This window comes from Vulpes vulpes, chromosome 9, assembly GCF_048418805.1.
Source record: "Vulpes vulpes isolate BD-2025 chromosome 9, VulVul3, whole genome shotgun sequence".
NCBI classification, from domain to species: Eukaryota; Metazoa; Chordata; class Mammalia; order Carnivora; family Canidae; genus Vulpes; species Vulpes vulpes.
In genome coordinates this window covers 48,758,781-48,779,768 of record NC_132788.1, presented here as the reverse complement: position 1 = coordinate 48,779,768, position 20,988 = coordinate 48,758,781, and the positions used below count along the sequence as shown (strand labels likewise).

The 20,988-nt window shown below is 39.6% G+C and overlaps 1 protein-coding gene across 9 annotated transcripts in view; it reads left to right on the top strand.

The window, feature by feature from the left end:
• The window catches only part of SMAD9 (SMAD family member 9), a 75,481-nt gene extending 63,296 nt beyond the window's left edge, over window positions 1-12,185 (top strand). For 5 of the 9 annotated variants that reach the window (XM_072720033.1, XM_072720032.1, XM_072720026.1 and 2 more), the window contains 2 exons: window positions 3,518-3,774; window positions 8,708-12,185. In XM_072720033.1, coding sequence (XP_072576134.1) covers window positions 3,518-3,774; window positions 8,708-8,851 — 401 coding nt within the window. In that variant the 3' untranslated portion in view covers window positions 8,852-12,185. The remainder of the gene's footprint in view (window positions 1-3,517; window positions 3,775-8,707) is intronic. The other 4 variants (XM_072720028.1, XM_072720025.1, XM_072720027.1 and 1 more) reach the window with 1 other exon arrangement.
• The last annotated feature ends 8,803 nt before the right edge of the window (window positions 12,186-20,988 follow it).

Genomic DNA, 20,988 nt, shown 5'->3' with positions numbered 1-20,988 from the left:
TGGAGGCCCTGTCTTCTGAACCAAAGCCCTAGCATGGATCTGGAAGTCGGTGCTTTTATGTTGTTGCTTTTTTGATCACGCATTAAAACATTTTTTAAAAAAGATTTTATTTATTTATTCATGAGAGAAACACAGAGAGAGGCAGACACAGGCAGACGGAGAAGCAGGCTCCATGCAGGGAGCCCGACGTGGGACTCGATCTCAGGTCTCCAGGATCACTCCCTGGGCTGAAGGCGGCACTAAACTGCTGAGCCACCTGGGCTACCCAAAACATTTTTTAATTTGGAAAATTTTAGCCATATACAGAAGTAGACAGAATCACATAATGAATATTCGTATCACCAACTCCAGCTTCAGTGATGATTCACGTTCTGTGCATTCTTTTTCCTCTGTGCCTCCACAAGATTTTTTGCATGAGTGTTTTAAAGTAAATTTTAGACTTCATATTCTTTCTTCATAGATTTAAGTATTTATATAGCTATATAAGGAATTTCTAAAAGTACCGTTATTATACCCAGAAATACACACTTTCTTAAAGCTCTTGATGATTCCAATTATTCAGCCAGGTTTTTAAAATGGTGTGCAGAAGACAGAGCACCAAAGGCAGGGGAGAGGTCAGTTACAAACCTATAATGAGGGTTTGAGTTTGTGCCAGTCAGTTTGGGATTATCCTAAGGGGAATGAAGAGGCATTGGAGTCTCTGAGCAGGACAGTGGGGTAATGAGATTGACTTGCTGTGCTGGTATTTGCCCATCCCTCCCAGTCAGCAGGGGACCCACGTGCATTCCTAACACTCTTGGACTCCGACTTTCTCTCTCCCCTGTTAGGGTCCAGAGCCGCAGAACTGGCTCTCCAAACTAAGCAACCCACATTCTTCCCAGTGTTTTCTGTCATTTCTCTGTCTTTCAAGTCTATAGGAGAGGACCAAAGGGGACCACGCTTGCTTCCTTACTTAGCAGATCCAAATCAAACCCACGGTGTCTCTGGTCCTAAGTAACCACGACACGGGACTCCACACTCCCTCATCCCATAAAACGTGAGCAGCATTCACCACCAATGGGAAGGCCGGATATAGAGGGATGCAGCCCAAGAGATAGGAGAAGGGCTTGCCTGAGGACCACACTGCCCCGGTCCTCTCTGGCATCTCAGGAAGCACTTTCTTTGGACATCCTTATTGCTCATTGTTCTCTATGGAGATTTTGAATCTAAAATACAAGTCCTTTAAAGCCACTGTTTTTGGCCTATCAAGTGGATGTAAATTAAATCATTTACCTACTTGCCTTCTTTAGATGCCAAAGCCCAGCCTTCTTCAACCTGGGGTCCAATTCCACCCTCATCTTGCTGTTCTGAGCCAACTCAGGCCTCTGGGTGCTCATCCTGTTCGCTCTGCCCTCTCTCTTTGCTCAGAACACCAAACTACTGCCTGCCGGCCCCTGCTCTTCTTTGCTTTCCTTACACTGCCAACTGTGCTGTGGTTGTGGATAACACTTCAACAGGATTGAAAATCATCCTCGAAGTAAAGACCAGAGTCAGATAACAAAAATCCTATCCATTCTCCTTAGGTTCTAGGAGGTTTATAAATTTGAAAGTCATTCAGTTCAAATACATACTGAACCCTTGGCAGTCTCATTCTCTGGCTCCCTTTCTGGCTCACCCTCTTTTGAAAAACCACAACCACCGCAGGGGCAGGCCTTCCCTGGGAGCTTGCAGAGCCTGGCAAAGGAGGTCTGCTTGTGTTTGCCCCTGCCTCCCCCCCACCACGTCCCTGCAGCCAGGTGACTACGGCCCAGCCCAAGAGGACCATCATCACACCTACTCCTCACAGCCGGGGCCCTGGGTACCAGACCCCAGGCTGTTCAGGGAGAGTGAGAAGGGACACGAGAAAAAAGAGGAATCTGAAAGCTGAGGAAAAAAAGAGGAGGGAGGCCCGTCCAGAGTAGGTGTTGAAAGGGGAACCTGGGACTGAGCATCACGTGCTGGGCTTTTAGCTTTGTGACTCCTGAGCGGTTTCTTCAGCCATGTGGCTGAAATACGGAGTGCTGAAAACCATTCGTTTCTTAAATTGTGTTAAGGCAGAGGAGATGGGAAAAGGAAACAATATGCTGGGAGGCAGTCAGAGCTAATGCCTAGCCGCTACAAGTGCCCCTTAGAACCTGATGGAGGCACTGAGCAGCTGGCGAGCTCTGGTTTCCTACATGCACAGTTCTGCAGGACTCCTTGGAGGTCTGTAAATTCTGTTATTGAAAAATGAGTATTTGCAGTTTGAGGAGATCCAAAATACATCACTCGAAGTGTATCCTGGATTATTTCTGTGATCCCCCTGTGACCACATGGTGATTGTATTTACAGTCACATTCACACATGATGCTGGAGAATTTTGTTTCTGCTGAAAGGTTAACTGTGGAGTTTTCCTCTACTGAGGAAAACTGTGCTGGTATTTAATATTCACGAGGCTAGAACTAGTGAAAATTGTGCTGGTATTTAATATTTACTAGGCTAGAATTTCTTCATTTTTTCTAATCCCAGTCCTTTGCCATAGTGCATGTTAGGTCTTAAACCCAGACACTTGGAGGAAGAGAATCAACTCAGATTTAATCTGGAATGAAAATTAGTGTGGGCAGCACTAATCTCAGGATGGTGTTTTGCTTTTTAAGTCCCAGAGTGTGAGATAAAGTAACATAAGCTACATTTTGATTGTGAGTCTTTACAGCTAAAAAGGTTGCAAGAATTTTGTTGTTCCTAAGTGAAATACAGGAATTATTTCTGTTATCTATCATAGTTGGGGGCAAGTTTTTAAATGGAATTGATCTCTTTAAGGTATTTGTTAAGAGGAATGGATTCATAATTGTTAAAATAAAATGTAAACTGCATTTATTGTTTCCTCTGAAGCAGGTTTAGTGTATGCACTCCAGTGACATTTCCATGATACTATTGGTGCCCAATTTTTATTTTTTTATTGATACACGTACTTGAAGGACTCTGTGATGTTTTCTGAATTGTGTATTTACTTTGCATCTAATATTATGAGAGCCTGTTTTTTTAAGATTTTATTTATTTATTCATGAGAGACACACAGAGAGAGAGGCAGAGACACAGGCAGAGGGAGAAGCTGGCTCCCCTCGGGAGCCTGATGCGGAACTCGATCCCAGGACCCTGGGATCACGACCCAAGCCAAAGGCAGATGCTCACACTGAGCCACCCAGGCCCTCCGAGAGCCTACTTTTAGAGTGAATAAACAGGAATTTAAGAGTGATGGAAGGAGTGGCACACAAGAGCCTCGGCAACCCATGTAAACATGGGTTACAGTTCACTTTTAAATGGACTCATGGGAAGAAACTCAACAGACTATAATTAGAACAAGTTGGCATGTAGATCACTTCTTACCATGATTGGTGATATTAAAATTTAACTTCCCAGTAATCAGTCACACACCTTGAGGTCGCAATGACAAGGGAATGGTGTTAACCTAAAACTAAATACGGTGCTGGTGCCTGAGGATCCTGTTTGTACCTTGTAGGTGTGCATTTGTACTACGTTGGGGGAGAGGTGTACGCCGAGTGTGTGAGTGACAGCAGCATCTTTGTGCAGAGCCGGAACTGCAACTATCAGCATGGCTTCCACCCAGCCACTGTGTGCAAGATCCCCAGTGGCTGCAGTCTGAAGATCTTCAACAACCAGCTCTTCGCACAGCTGCTCGCTCAGTCAGTTCACCACGGATTCGAAGTTGTGTATGAGTTAACCAAGATGTGCACTATCCGCATGAGCTTTGTTAAGGTAAGGAGTGCTTGCTTTCAGATATTAAGACAGAAAGTGAAAAAAATAAAATAAGACGAACCAAAAAGCATTCTTTGGGTGATGTGGCAGCTATACAGCCAGTACAAGTAGGCAACAGGGTGTTTTTCTTATTGTTGTTTTGGAATTTTCCTTTGGAACTCTAGTTGTTTTTGGGAAGAGCTCCTCCGTGAGGGTCAACTCTCTTGTTTAGCAGTTACAAGAACACTCTTAAACATTTCACTTTTGAAGAAATAACCAGTTAAGGTAGTAGTCTGATTTTTTTATGCAGAAGATAAAGTGACAATGATAATTTTATAGGATTTCATGCCACAGAGGCTTTTTTTTTTTTATCTCTCACATTGCTAAGAGCACTGTTGTCTCTCAATAAATGTGGCTAAATTTATCTGAATTAAAACATTGCCCTCTTAGCAAGCATACAGGCTGACAGAGGAGATAATATTTATACATAAGCTACAAAATAGACAGTAGTGGCTCTAATACAATGTAGTGTACATCAAGTGCTGTTATGAGGCACAAATTGGGATAGAAATATTAGGGTGAGTGTGATTAACTCTGAGAGACTAGTAGATGTTCTCTTTATGAATATTTGTTGAATTTGTCAAATTAGATCTTACTAACGTTGATCTGAAGGCTTTGGAGAACTGAGGAAGTTAGTGGGAAAGACAACCAACTGGATTTGCATGCTGAAGTCTTTGGCTGTTTCATCTCTTGCAAAGCACTTGCAGATAATTCTAATATTTGAATATCTGAGTTTATTTATCAAACTATCTGGTTACATGTGACAGTTTTCACATTGTCGCATATCCATCCAAGAAGTCAGTATGGCTTGTTCTGGGTTGTTTTCAATGTAAGATTTATTAATCCTTTGAAATTACCATGAAAAATAATTGTCCTATTTTTCTATACTTTTATTTTTTTCTTAAAGTTTTTATTTATTTATTCGTGAGAGACACAGAGAGAGAGAGAAGCAGAGACACAGGTAAAGGAAGAAGCAGGCTTCGGGCAGGGAGCCCCATGCAGGACTTGATCCCCAGACTCCAGGATCACGCCCTGGGCTGAAGGCAGGCGCTAAACTGCCGAGCCACCCAGGGATCCCCTATACTCTTATTTTTATTGTGTTTCTAATTCTAGTAATTATTGTAAAAATGGCAATGAAGAATATAGTTTCCAACTTAAAAAATGGCTTTTTGAAACCATTTCTTTCATGATGACAAAGCAGCTTTACTCAAATTTACTGTTAGGCTTTAAAAGCATTTTTATATTGTAAAGCAATTAGCAAATACCTAGAAATCATTTTAAATGTTCTGATGCTTTGCAGCCAGCAGAGGGCATTGAATTGCCATTAATGAACAATCATTTGATTCAACAGTTATTTTTTCCAGGTCCATGTTTTTAAAATGAGGATGAAATGCCAATACATCAGAAGTAATTATTTCACTGTCATATAACCCAGCATATCTGATTGCCCTAAGATCAGCTAGATCTATTTCATAAAGCTATATAATTTACAGAAAACATAACTGATTAGTTTAAAAGAAATTTAAAAGTTCTCATCACGGAGAAAAAAATGTATAAGTATATGAGGTGATAGAAGTTAACTAAACGTATTGTGGTGATCATCTTGCAGTGTATGCAAATATCCACTCATTATGTGTACACCTAAAACTTACACACAGTGTCTATCAATATATCTCAACTAAACCAGGGCTGGTGGGGGGAGGCAGTACAAATAAAAATAATGTAAAATATCTCATTAGTAATATCATATCAATTATGTATTGATATAATATTTTAGATATATTGAATTGAATAAAATACATTACTAAAATTAAAAAAGAAATTACAGGACTAAACACTGGTGGCTACGACAGGGGTGATGGACTAGATCATCTTTAAGGCATCTTTTAGCTTTGATTTTTACTGAGTCTAGGACTCAGTCAATAAGATACTATTGAGCACCTACCATGTGTCACACCAGGCACCATTCTAGACATTGAGGTACATCAGTGATCAGTCAACATCTCTGCCCTAATGGAATCAATATTCCAGGAGGGAGAGACAGATGTTAAACAACAGCTATAATAAAGAACGTGAATGGAAAGAGAAACTTAGAGCAGGCTGTGGGGAATTAGAGTGCTGGGGGAGGGGTAGGTTGCAAGTTTTAAAATGAGGCCCACAGAGTGGGCCTCAGGGACTTGAAGGAGACAAGGGAGTTAAGTCATAAGAGTATCTGGAGGGGAAGCAGTAGGTGCAGAGGGAAGGGCAAACAATACTGCAAGAGCATACCCTTGACATTTGTAAGAGCAGGGTGGCCAGGGTCCCTGGAGCGTGAGCCAGGGAGCTGAGAGTGGGGGTGGAGGGTGAGATTCACCACAAGGATTTCGGCTTTTACTCTAACAAAATGGGGAGCACCTGCAGGGATTTGAGCAGAGAATTTCATGATCTGACTTATATTTTTAAAGGATCACTGTAGCTGCTACATGGATTGCAGGTATTATGCAGGCAAGGAGGAAAGCAGAGAAACCAGCTAGAAGGCCATTGCAGTGTTCAGATGAGAGATAATGGTTGCTCCCACTAGGAGCATTGTTATAGAAGTTGTAAGAAGGGGAGCGATTCTGAGTTGTGCAGGTTATTCCATGTGGGGTATAAGAAAGGAGTGAGAGAGATGAAGTTACCTCCACCTGGGATGGAGAAAATTCAGGTGGGTCAGGTGTAGATAGAAGATTAAGACTTCAGTCTTAGAATAACTTTGTGATGTCCAACACACATCCAAGTGGAGATGCTGAGCAGTTAGATGTACGAGTCTGGATTTAGGGAGAGAGGAGGACTGGGCTGACGATGTCAATTTAGAAATTGTCAGCATCTGCACAGTATTTATCTGTGAGCTGGGATGGAATTGCCAACAGTTTGAGTTTAACAGAGAAGATCAGGGGTTCTAGGACGGAGCCCTAGGACACTTCAACCTTAAAAGATGGGGGAAAAGAGAAAACTGGCAAAGAACACTGAGAAAAAGTAACCAATGCAGAAGTAAAACTTAGAAAGTTAGGTGCTCGTTAAACCAAAAGAAGGAAGTATGGTGAGGAGAGGGGATGGACTAAATCACATACTGCCCAAGTAACACGAAGACTGAGAGAGTGGATCATTAGTTTTAGCATATAGAGGTCTTTTTTATCTTAGCAGGAATAGTTTTGTTAAAGGCTAGGGTTGAAATGCTGATCAAAATGGAATTAAGAAGGAATGGAAGGAGAGGAATTGATACAGCCTGTTTGGACAACTCGTTTGAGAGTTTTTGCTAGAAAAGGGGTCAAAGATATAGGGCAGTAAGTAGTGGGAGTGTTAGAGCCAAAAGAAGTATTTTGAAGATGAGAGATACTTCAGCATGTTCCTATGCTGATGGGAATGATCCAGCAGAAAAAAAAAATATTGTAGGAGAGAGTGGGGAGATTTGCTGGAATGATGTCCTTGGGAAGGCAGTTGAGTCTTATGCACCACTAGATGGACTGGCTTATTTGGAAGCACAGATAATCTGTAGTGAGAAGTAAAAAAGGCTGAGTGTTTTGGTGCAGATGCTATAGAAACTCTTCTGATTGCTTCATGCTTCGTTAAAATAAGATGAAAATTGAGAGGGAGGCAAATCATAAGAGACCCTGAACTTTAAAAAACAAACAGGTTGCAAGAGGGGAGGTGGGTGGGGGGATGGGGTAACTGGGTGATGGGCATTAAGGAGGGCACGCAATGTGATGAGCACTGGCTGTTATATGCAACTGATGAATCACTAAATTCTACCCCTGAAACTGATAATACACAATATGTTAACTAAATTGAATTCAAATAAAATTTAAAAATAAAGATTATCATTCACAAACAGACTGGGGAGTAGGTGTTAGAGGTTTTAGGGAAAAGGAGCAGGAGTGAGCAGTCATTTGGGGCATGGGGGGGTAGTCGGAGAGCACAGGGACTGGGGGAGTGTCGTTCAATTGCAGGTGGCATCAGAGATGCCCTTGAGGCTTGCAGTCACGAATGTAAGGTGTCATCAGCATGGTTGTGTTGAGATCCATTTTTTTCAGTACTACTGATAATCACTGTTCCCAATAACAGTGGGAACTCTCACAAATAAAAAATAACTGAGGTTATTTAAAGAGATTTGTGATCTCTCTTCATTTTTCTAAAAGATTTTATTTATTTATTCATGAGAGGCACACAGAGAGAGGCAGAGACATAGGCAGAGGGTGGAGAAGCAGGCTCCCTGCGGGGAGCCTAGTGCAGGACTCCATCCCAGGACTCTGGGATTACACCCTGAGCCAAAGGCAGACGCTCAACCACTGAGCCACCCAAGCATCCCTCTCTCTTCATCTTTAATTTGTCACTGATGTATAATAGAGAAAAAAGATAGACAATTTTTTTTATTTTTACAGCCTCTCCTATGAATGGTAATAAAAGTGAGCCAGAAAGAGATAGAGAAGAAACAAGTTTTGTTAACCAACCCTGAATAATCAAAAGCACCCTCACTGTCTTTACGCCTTTCAGATCCAGTCACTGGTCTGTAGTGAGCATCTGTTTTGTGTAAAACACTGTCTTCAGCAGTAAGGGGTTGAACATAAGGACAGGCTCCTTTCCTTGTAGAAGAGAAAAATGATTTGCCAGTGTTTCTGATGTGATTAGAGACCAGACCATCTTTATGTCCATGTATTTAGCTGTGAGCCCAGAGGGAATCTTCTGATTTGGACTCATCTTAGGATGTCTCGATGCAAAAATTGTTCTGTACTTACAGGAGGGCAGAGTGCATGCCCTTTCAGGTTTCAGGAGCTGCTCTGGTGCATGGGCTCTGTGTGCACTGATGCTTTGCTCACATCTCTGGAGGTTGACAGGAAAGTCAGACACCATCACTCTTGGCTCTGTTCTTCCTTTTCAGGGCTGGGGAGCTGAGTATCATCGCCAGGATGTCACGAGCACCCCCTGCTGGATTGAGATTCATCTTCACGGACCACTGCAGTGGTTGGACAAAGTTCTCACTCAGATGGGTTCTCCACATAACCCGATTTCTTCAGTGTCTTAACAGCCTGTTATGTCTTAATCTACATTTCTATAGAATAGATGCTATTGCAGGCAGTGGCTTATACCATGTCAGATTTGCAACTAACAGAAGTTTCTAAGTACATATGTAAATACATATAATATATACTGTTCATATTTTTATCACCAGTTTTTTTGTGCTAGAATTTTTAGTTAACCTGGTGCCAGTACAACGTGATTAGAAAAGGCAACTGTGTCAATAGAATTTGAAAAATGTTGGCAGAATAAAAGGCAGCATTAGTCAGCCATGTCATTATAAGGCATGTTGTATGGCCTACCAGAAAAATATCAAAACTGTTTATATATTGCAAAGCAGGGTACTAGCAGCACTAAAGCAAGTAACACTTTCGGATAAAAGAAAGCAACCAAACCCATATCATTTAAACAATCTCACTTTCAGTGCTATTGGCAAGAAGGGAAAAAAACCCAAGCTTGTAAAATCAATTATGTAAGATGCGTCACATAAATTATTTTATTTCTCAAGTTGAAATACCTATAGCTGGACTATTGTGCTAATATTAATGGTACATTTAAGATAAATTTAAACTGTGATTGGAAAAGAGACTGTGAAGCTGGGAGTCAATGTTGTTTCAAGATCTGCCACTATAAAAAAAAAAAAAAGAGTCTAATACATGGGAAGATTCATATGAAAATAGCATGAAATGAGGTATATTCTCAAATTACAAAATAAGACCAGAACATAGTCCAAGAATCACCCAGGGAGACACTTGCTTTCCACGTAGGAGAACCAGGGCCCCGCTTTCCTTGTTCTTCCAGTCAGGCAGTCTGGCAGACTTCTGAGTCTGCACAGGGAGCTGGAGGACCGTGTGCGTAATTTCTGTGGGGACGAAGCAGTAAAATAAGAGGGTTGGACAAAAGCATCCTATGTTTATTCACACCTTCTCACATTCCCATTAAAAGACTTTATGAAGCAAGGGCCCATTTCCCCTACATGTTGGCACATACTATTTACAGATGACTAAAACAGTGGTGAAGCCTTGAGAAAATCTGGACACATTGCTGGGGTCAAATGTAGGAGTTATTTAACTTAGTGTCTCGGTCTGCTGAGCACATCTGGTAGCCTCTTATAAAGCTGAAGCCTCATACCTGGAAATAACTTCCCAAATGAAATAATAATTTCATAATCCCTAGAATTTCTGGGGAACAGTGGTACTGAAGAGTGGGACATTTAAATAAATAAATATATATACATATATATATACACACATATTATTTCTGTTCTTATTTACTCTTGGATGATAAGAGAGGAGAGGAACATTCCCCACATTTCTAGGTACTTTTACATATAAATATATATTTATATATATATATAATTTTATATATATATAAAATCCCCACCCACTAAACACTGCACTGCTTCGAGAAATATTTCACACCCTCTCAAAAATGTATAGCTTAAGAAGGTAATTATACTTGTAACAGATGGTACTTCAGTAATGCAAGAGGTTTCTTCATTTATGCATCCTATCTCCGTTCTTTTTAGCATTAGTGCACACAGTAGTTGCTTCTCATTAAATTGTATTCAAGGTAGAAATGATCCTGTGAAAAAGATATATTTGCGTGAGCTCCTACGGTTGCCTCTTGTAAGGACTAGTGTTATCTAATAGAAACTTTCCTATATGCAATAGAAAATAGTACAGCCTACATTAAAACTAGGTGGTCCGTTTAGTGTTTAGAAAATCCTGTAGTCCATTGGTTCATCAACTATGTACTGTGCCCCTATATGGCGGGGAACAGTGTTAGGTACTGTGGAATCAAGTGTAAACCAGAGACAGTCCCAGATTCTGGAGAGTCTGTTAGTAAACCTGTTAATAAACATCTTCATGTTTCAGAACTTTTCAAACAAAGCCAAACCTACGATCTTTATTTTTGCTTGAAAAAAATATAACTGATTTCTTAATTGTCTATATTTTGAAACTTAATTCCCTTCTCTTCTCAGCAATCAGGTAAGGGATGAAGTCTTCCTCGGATAGATGCTACTTTTCTTCAGTGCTTCAAAGTTGTTTGTTTTCTCCCCTTACTCCCTTATTTTCCAGTTTTTGCCCATTTCCCCTTTTCTTGGAAAGGCATAAATACGGTGAGTCTTCCTCATATGAGTACAGGTCTGTGAGAATATCAAGGACACATGGTTTTTGCTCCAGAGACCTAACATAGCTTTCTTGATCTCTTCACAGATGCTCAAATTTCTGATAACCTTATACCTTTGCAGAATTAATTGTAACTGATTGCTTATAAATTACATTTAAAAAATAAACAAACCTGGATGTTCATGCAGGTTTGGGAAACCAAGACAAAATATTCCAGCAAAGCCTGTGTTATTCCTTTGAAAAACAAATGATTAAAGTGGTACATTTGCATCATCACCAGTCCTATCTCACAAAAATTCCACATTAGGCTACAGTGAAATTCAAAAGAGTTAACCGTTCAGTCACCGTAACTAGTCACGTTCTCTTCAGCCTTTTAACATTTTTGCTGGCAAAATGCAAGAATTGTCCAAAGTTGTAATGCAGCATTTGCCTTCAGACTTCTACATTTGCTCATTTAGCATTCATTCCTTGAGATGGACAATCAAAAAAAAATGTAATAGCATTCTTTTATAGGATAACTACCAAAGTGGACATGCTAAGCCATTTAAAGGCACCAACAATGCCAAACATTTTTAAGATTGCCATGGACAAGGGTTGTGCAGTAGAGAATGACGTTTTGGCCTGCTCTTAACCCCAGAACATTTGTTGTATTGTTCTTTCCTGTTTAAAAACTGAGATGTGAGAAGTTTGTTTTAAACGATATTTTACTATCTGCCAGTGCTTTGGAACTATAAAGATGTCACTTGTTTTTGTTTTTTTTTACATTCAGTATAAATCAGGAAAATTGAACAACATAGCACTAGCACTTAGGATCCCCCCTTTCATTGTCTTCTAAGGGATTAGAAGCAATAACAAAGGGATTAGAAGCAACAACAAAAAGCATTTTGTAAATATAAACCTGCTAGAATTTAAACACCTGCTTAACTTTGAATATGTCCTGAATATCTGGTATATATATTCAACAACTAAAGCAAAATATAACATGCATTCCAAATTTGTCTTCCCCTGTTATGATTTAGCAGTTGAACTGTATGACAAGGCTAGAGGATCCTGGCACATGTTCAAATTAATGTAACACAAACCAACAAAAAAGGAACTATTTTCGATTCAAGTAATGCTTTTGATGATCATATCTAGGCCTCAGTTATCCTTCAAATGCACACTTATATACTGTTATATGATTGTTTATAATAAACAATACTGTACCTATACAGTTTCTGGTTCATTTTTCCCTACAAACATCAAAGAAGGGTCACTGCATATGGGTCCTTAAGATGATCTTAAACCATCTTACTTTGAAAATGAGATATTTTTAAAATCCAACATGCTATAGAGAAATTAGGTAATGGTTTTAAATTAAACATCTTGGCATCTCTGGCATTAAATATAGAATCTTGAAGATACTTTGTGGTAATTTTAGAGAGGATATGCATAGAAGCTTTTTTTCCTGGATAGTGGCAAATATTAAGTGATACTGCTATATATAGGAAAGAACAATTTTATTATTGTAAACATCTGTTCATTATACATATATATTACATACCATGAAAGGTGCTAAGGATGACTAGTGAGGAGAAGGTAAGATAAAATTCAGGAAGAAATTCTCAGTTCCTTCCATTTCCCTCTTTTTTTTTTTTTTTTAAAGATTTTATTTATTTATTCATGAGAGACAGACACAGAGAGAGGCAGAGACACACAGGCAGAGGGAGAAGCAGGCTCATGCAGGGAGCCCGACGCAGGACTTGATCCCAGGTCTCCAGGATCAGGCCCTGGGCTGAAGGCGGCGCTAAACCGCCGAGCCACCCGGGCTGCCCTCCCTCTAGTTTTAAAATGAAGGGGAAAATACGTAAATATTTCAAGAAAGATTAGCCTTCTTACTAACTTGATCAAGGTTTTCCTTTTTTTATTTTTTTAAGTGTGGCCTTTATTCAAAAGAGATTTGTGGACTTCCAAACCGTAAGCAAAGGAAAGGCTATTCTGGTTTAAATGTAGACAGGGATTATGAGACTTCCAGTTTAAACTGAGTTTATAGAGAACAGTGATTATGTCTTATCTGCTTTTGCATCCTCATGGTGCCTGACCCTGTTCCTGCCTCTAATGCTTGGTATTGGCACTTGAAACACTAACCAGTACAGATTTTTTTGGTAATATATCATGGCATAGACCTACATGACAGTCTTTAAACATTAACCTATCTTAGAGAAGGGATATTTTCATCATCCTAGAAACCTGTGCATATTCATTTATCAGATCGTTCTTATGCAGAGCCACTATAAATGTACAGCACTATAAATGTACCACTATAAATCTACAGTATACATTTTTAAAATGTGAATAACAACACAGTTTATGCCTTGAAAGGAATTTCCCAGTTTGGGGAGGAAGATGAACGAGTATGCCAATAAAGGTCACTGCATTATCAACTGTGGCAGGTTGCTGGGGGAGCAAGCAGTGACATCTCCATCAGGCCCAAGGTGGGCACCTGGGAAGGCTTCTGGACCAATCCAATTTGTCTTCCTTCCCATCAGTTCCCTTAGCAAGTCATCCAAGACTTTCCTAACCAGGTTGGATGCCTCCTTTTTGTGCTACCATCATACTTGTGCTCATCAAAGGTCAGTTACTAATTCCTGCATCAAACTATTTTCTTGTCCAACTGTCTGCCAGACTGGGAGCTCTTTAAGGGCAAGGATTGTGTCTATTCATGTTCATCATTTTCCAGCTACTGTTTAGAAAGGCATTTGGGGTTCACATTGTAAAGGCAGAATTGATATTTGTTTCCAGTTCCCCATTTTAAACATCAGCAAATATTTCATTTCTCCTTTTTTTTTTAAAGATTTTATTTACTTATTTGAGAGACTGTGCACAAAGGAGAGAGTACATGAGCAGGGGGGCAGGGAGAGGAAGAGGCAGACTCGCCACTGAGCAGGGATTCCACCCCCACACACAATGAGTCGGGCTCTGTCCCAGGGCCCCGAGACCGTGACCTAAGCTGAAGGCAGATGCCTAACTGACAGACATCCAGGCGCCCCTTTTTTCTCCTCTTTGAAATAAAATAATGGCAGCCCTCCAACTGTATGCCCAGTGACCATGCTGGAGCTGGAGCTGGAGCTGGTGGGTATGAGCCACATGCTTATAATTTGATTTGGAAATAGATATTAGCTGCACTGCAGTAGCAAAGAAAGGTAGTTCTGACAGTTAAACAGTTATAATTCTTTTCATTCTAAGCACTTATTTTTAAAATGTGAATTTTGGTAAAGACTAGAAAGAAGTATAAGGAATTCTGATGTGGCAACCAAAAGTTGCAACTGCTCAGCTCCACCACTGCAGTGCAGAAGCAGATGTAAACAAGATGTATTCAATGAGCATGACTGGGCTCCAATATAATTTTATGAACACCAAAATTTGAATTTCAGTATTTTTCGCATCATGAAACATTTTCCTTTTGATTTTTCCCAACCATTTAAAAATGTAAAAAGTATTCTTAGCCTGCGGCAGAACAGAAATAGGCTGTGTGTCGGATTTGGCCTGGGGCAGAGTTTAATGGTTTGCCAAGTCTTACTTGGAGGATTGAGAGGACATTCCAATCACAGCCATGCTCCCATCTGAATGCAGCCACATGAGGGACCCCAAGCCTGATCACCAGAACTCCTCAGCTGAGCTCAGCCGCCCACAGCATGTAAGTAACACAACAAAAAAGGTTGTTATTTTAAGCCCTCATGCTTTGGGATGGTGTGTTGAATAATGGAAACAGTGGTCATAACCATCGTTCTTATGGTTCTTATGTTTGGAATGTTGATGGGACTTTGTCTTTCATTCATCAGGAGGCCTCAGGGGAGAGTAGCTTCTCACAAAATGCAGGCATGCCTATTTGAAAGGACCTACAAACAAATCTTTCCTCTTCATAACTTTACCCTGGTGATATAGAAACACATACAGTCTTTCTTAAGATGTGAAAAACAACCAGAAAAGTTATGACTAGTGAGATTTTCTGTCTTCCTCTCTTGTAATTGCACCTTGTACCATTTACTGTCCTCAAATTGGAGACCACAGTCAGCACTAATATGATTTTATACCAGTTGCCTTTGAAGATCTAATAAACAGGATATATTAATAGTATTATATTAATATTAAACATTTGCACAAAATGTGTTACTACTTATAATTATATAAAAATACACATACATACCTGAACTTCTCACATTGATTAGAATCATCTGTGGGGGGACTGTAACTAAGACAAGCATTATTTCCTTCAGAAAGTGAAACAGTCTTAGAGAAACCCGTATTTTTCTAAGATCATCAAAAGTTGTCTGCTACTATGAAAACTCAAGTTTGCTTTTAGCAGGGTAGTGCTCAGAGAACTTTTTTTTCCAGGCTATTATACTTTAAAAGCTGGCCTTTTCTTTCTAAAAGAGATTTCGGGGTGGGGGGGTGGGGTCCCTGGGTGGCTCAGTCGGTTAAGCAACTGACTCCTGATTTCAGCTCAGGTCTTGATCTGAGGGTCATGAGATTGAGCCAGTGTCAGGCTCTGCACTCAGTGGGGAGTTTGCCTGAGAGTCTTTCCCCCTTCTCGTCTTCTGCTTCTCCCCCTGCACGAGCACACCCTCTCTTTAAATAGATAAATAAAATCTTAAAAAAAAAAAAAAACCCACAATAAAATAGACTTTGTGGCATGAACACCCTGCCTTTTGTGCTCAGGAGTAGATCCTTGTGTCCAGGAATGTGCCTGAGAAAAGCCAAGCATTCCTCTCATATCAAGATTCCCTTTTCTTTTCCTTACATGTTTCCTGTGTCCCTTCTATCTTTTGTTCACCTCTTTTGTGCCAGCAACAATCAAAATCACCCTTTACTCACTAGTCACAGACATTTGCTACCTATAGTAATCTTATTAGTGCTGACTGTGGTCTCCAATTTGAGGACAGCAAATGATACAAGGTGCAATTACAAGAAATGAAGACAAGATCTCACTAGCCATAACTTCTCTTACGGTTGTTTTTCACATCTTAAGAAAGGCGTTTCTATATCACTAGGGTAAAGCTATGAAGATGAAAGACTTACTTTGCTGCAGTATACAATAACAAAAACTGTTCATCTCTAATGCTTTAGAATAATACAAGTGATTATTTGGAAGGGAAGTAATAAATGTTAATAGAGGAAAGTAGTCCATGTCCTGAGTATAAGATGAGATCAACTCATCTAACTATTAAATAGTTCAAATATCTTCACTAAAATAGTTTTAAAAGCATGTTAACTTTAAACTCAATAAAAACAGCATTTTAATCAGACCTTTTTTCTATAGTGGGGCAGTTCAGCCCATTTTAAAATAAATTGCTCTTTTTTTTTAATAAATTGCTATCTGAACATGGGTAAATGTAGATGCCATTCAACAGCATCTGTTGTCATGACTATAATATTCATTTTTAGATGAATGAAAGAAAATGAGAAGCTGAAGGAGTCACAAAGGTAAAGAAAAAGAGTATTAAATTTTCCATGTTAATTAGTTACAGAAAATAAATGAAGACAATTTGATATACCTGTACTAATTATTTTTTCTAATTCTAGAAAAAGAAACAGGAAATTATAAATCAACAATCATTTGAAAGGTCCGAAATTGGATCTTTTATTTTTTATTTTTTTTTTATAAATTTTTTTTTTAATTTTTATTTATTTATGATAGTCACAGAGAGAGAGAGAGGGGCAGAGATACAGGCAGAGGGAGAAGCAGGCTCCATGCACCGGGAGCCTGACGTGGGATTTGATCCCAGGTCTCCAGGATCGCACCCTGGGCCAAAGGCAGGCGCCAAACCGCTGCGCCACCCAGGGATCCCTGAAATTGGATCTTTTAAACCAACACTGGAAACCAAAAGCCACAAGAGATATATTGAAATATACAAAAACTAAAACCTTATAGCAAAAATACTACAAAAGAAGTAAACAGGCAAATTTTAAATTTGGGGAAAAAATAAAAATGACAGGGTTGGGTGTCTGCCTAGGTGGCTCAGTAAGTTAAGTGTCTGCCTTTGGCTCAGGTCATGACCCCAGAGTTCTGGGATGGAGCCCCACATCGGGCTCCCTGCGCAGTGGGGAGCCTGCTTCTCCCTTTCTCTCTGCACCAACCTCCACTCAGGTGCTGGCTCTCTATCTCAAATAAAATCTTTTTTTAAAATGACAGAGTTTTGATAATATTCACCAGACTTTTGCATACTGAGTAGAAAAGGGAGCCTAATGAAAAAATAGACAAAGGATAGGACTAGGTGATTCACAGAAGAACAAATCTAAATAACCAACAAGCACATAGGAAAAGGTACTCAAATCTTCCACTATTCAGAGAAATGCTAATAAATGTAACAACGAGCAGTCCATATCTATCAAGGAAGGGTTAAAAAAGAACAGTAATTCCTGCTGGCAAAGATAGGAAAAGAAATGCTCCCTTGTTGCTAGTAGACGTTTGCAGTAATAGAGCCTTTTTAGGGGGAAAGAAATATATCATCTAAACGCGTATCTATATATTCCCTCCCACCCAACAATCCCAATTATGAGAATCTATTCCAAGGCTATCGAACTACCAGTACATACCAGTACATAAGGATACATTACAGGGAGGTGGCATTATTCATAGTGGCAGAAAACTGGACAAGTGAATGCCATTGACAATAGAATGATTGAACGTGATGACACATTCTCATCATGAGATGCTCTGAAGCCATGTAAAGGAATGAATCAGAGCTCTAGCAGAGACTCAGGAGGACTTCTATCTACACAGTACTGGGACATAAAAAAGTATATGCTGATGTGTATAATATGCTCACATTTTTATGTAACCAACAGTTGCTATATGTGTACCTATGTGTGTTACAAAATATAGAAAAGGAAGAATACATGCTAGGTTGTGGACATAGGTTATCTGAAGTTGGACAATACACGGAAGGATAAGGGTGGGGAACCAAAAAATGAAACAAAAGGGAGAGCCTAATCCAGAAATCCTCAGTATATGCAATATGATTCATGTACTTGTATAAAATTATGTGTGTGTGTGCATACAGAAACTTGAAAACATTTAGCGTATATTGAAGTGCCTTCCATGTTTGCAACTAGGCACTTAGAAGTGTTAGCTCCTACTTTAGCAACAACATTCTATTGTGGGCAGAGCATCGCTTTTGGAGACAAGATTTAAGTTCAAGTCTTGGCTCTGCAACCAACAGTCAGACCTGTTTTATAAGTCACTTAACGTCTCTGAATTTCTTTCCTCATCCAAAAACAGGGACGAGACTTGCCATGTTTTGAGGTTCAAATGAATCAGCACATGAAGTACTTTCTAAAGTAATATAATTGAGGGCAGCCCTGGTGGCCCAGTGGTTTAGCACTGCCTGGTGTGATCCTGGAGACCCGGGATCGAGTCCCACATTGGGCTCCCTGCGTGGAGCCTGCTTCTCCCTCTGCCTGTGTCTCTGCCTCTCTCTCTGTCTCTTATAAATAAATAAATAAAATCTTTAAAAATAAATAAATAAAGTAATATAATTGGGATGAAGGGATGCCTGGGTGGCTCAGTGGTTTAGCATCTGCCTTTGGCTCAGGTCATGATCCCAAGGTCCCAGGATTGAGTTCTCCGCCGGGCTCCCCGTTGGGAGCCTGTTTCTCCCTCTCTGTCTCGGCTTCTCTGTGTCTCTTATGAATAAATAAATCCTTAAAATATACCTATATTTAACCAGGTGGAAGTTATATTTGTCTTCTAACACATTCCAAAACTCAAGGATTAATATACAAAAGCTTTATTTATTTGATAGCGCATCCATTGTCAAATCTGAAGTCCAGGTTCAAACTGCACTGGTCTCCTGTGATTATGTGCACAGCTCACACTACTTACAACAGTGTGCAGTAAGTAACTCAGAGTCACAAGTCCTGGATGTGAATCCAGCTAGGTATGCAATCTTGAGCAAGTGACAACCTCTGCAAGCTTGCTTCTGCATCTACAAAATAACCCTTGTGCATACACTACAGGATTGTTGTGAAGACTTAGTAGCCAGAATTGTTTTTGAAAAGTGTAAAATGCTAGAAAATGGTATCATTCTGTCATGCTGTCTTTAGACTATGATCTACTTTCTTCATGCACCTCCAGGAGGGAAGCTTACATTTGGGCCTCTGAATGGATGGTAGGTAACTCCAGGGGGAAACTGCCCTATAAATAAGTGCTAAGTATATGGAAATGTAGATTACTAAGAACATTTCTTCAGAAAGCAAAGGAAAAAGCATAAACAGCATATTCTTCTTAATTTGTAACAGGATTTCAGTTTGCAATAAAAACATTTTTGAAAAGTCATCCATGCACTGGTAAAAATTTAAGTAGCACAAAGAATTATTTTGATAAAAGCTGGTCTCCTAACCACTGAATCTCCATCTCCATTCTTCTACTCCGTACCACCAGTGCCCCAAATTTCCTTTATGGAAGCAACTCCCAGTTTTGAATACAAGCTTCTCTGTGTACAAATATACCTTTATATATTACTTTTGGTAAGATTGGTTAGAATCCTTTGCATTTGTCTATTCATAATTAAGTCTTATTAATTATAATTACTTAAAATACACATAATTTTTGGCCAACATTGCCTTTGACTGTTCTTTTGAGGCCATCTGGTTGGTTGTCTTTTTCTTCACAGTAGTTTGGATTAACTATTCTGAAGCAAAAAATCTATTTTACAGTTTTCTCTTTTTTCTTTTATTACTTTTAAGCAAGTTTTTGTAATTCTCTAGAGCTGCTGGTTGATGAGCTGAAATAGATCACTCTGGGTTTCTCCTTGATGTGACCCTTCCTGGAATGATGTTTCTGTCATGAAATCCTACAAGCTTGTTTATCCACCCCTCCAAATCAAGCTCAAGTGGAAGCCTGGGAATAGTCTTACAAGGATTTCAAAGAGCTTGATTTACTGAAATGTATTGTTATAGAATATAATAACATCACTAATCCATTGTAAGGGATACTGCTAGTTTCCTAGCTTAAATATCTTGTGTTCTCTCATTCTTCTGAAACTTGGCTTGGCAATTTCATTGAGAAGCCCTTCCTTGTAGGCCTCATTTCTTCTCTGCTCAACCTGAACTCTGTTACTGAAAGCACTCTCTCAAAAGCATCCTAAACTCCTTGTGCTCTTCTTCTATTAAATGAATCCAAGATCAAGCCTGCAATATATCTTTCCTATGATGGCTGGTTGAGCCCTATGAAATAGCGTCACATAACTGCAGAATGACATTACAGATTCCTGGTTTCCAGTATGCCAAATCTTTAATGCCATTCGGTAATCCTTTTACCTACAGTATTATTTAAGATATAGTTTGGCTAAATATAACGGAAACATAATAATCATGGCAGACCTAGGATATTCCATTTCTCTTTCAGGTAGTCCTCCAAAAACAAGGGGTTTCAGGCTAGGATGATAGCTCTGCTCCTTGAGGCCATCCGAGGACATAGGTTCCTTCTACCTTGTTCCCTATTCCTAGTGAATTATCCTCATTTGGCTTACAGGTGATCTGCTGCTTTGTCCACACTCTAAACAGCAAGATAGGGGGAAGAGGAAAGTGGGCTGCCTGCTTTCTTTTACAGGGCACTAGCTAGAAGTTACACACATCACTTCTGCTTCTACCTCACTGGCCATAATTTACTCATGTGGTCTCAGTGAATTTCAAGGCCAGCTAACAAATAGTCTTTTTTCTTTAAAAAAAAAAAAAACACTTTAAAAGTTGCCATACAAAATGTATACTGGAAAATGTAAAAATCACACACATATGATATATAGATATATAAAATGTTTAGCCTGCTGAACTTTCATGAACGGAATACACATGCATACCTGGCATCTAGGACAAGAAGAAGAATACTAGAAACCCCAGAAGCCTCTTCATGCCTCCTCCTGGTCCCTGTCTCCTCCTGGGCCCTGACCCCTCCTACGGCTAACCATGCCTGCATTCTAACAGTAAGCTTCACCTGCATTTGTACTTTACATAAATGGAATCATCCACACAT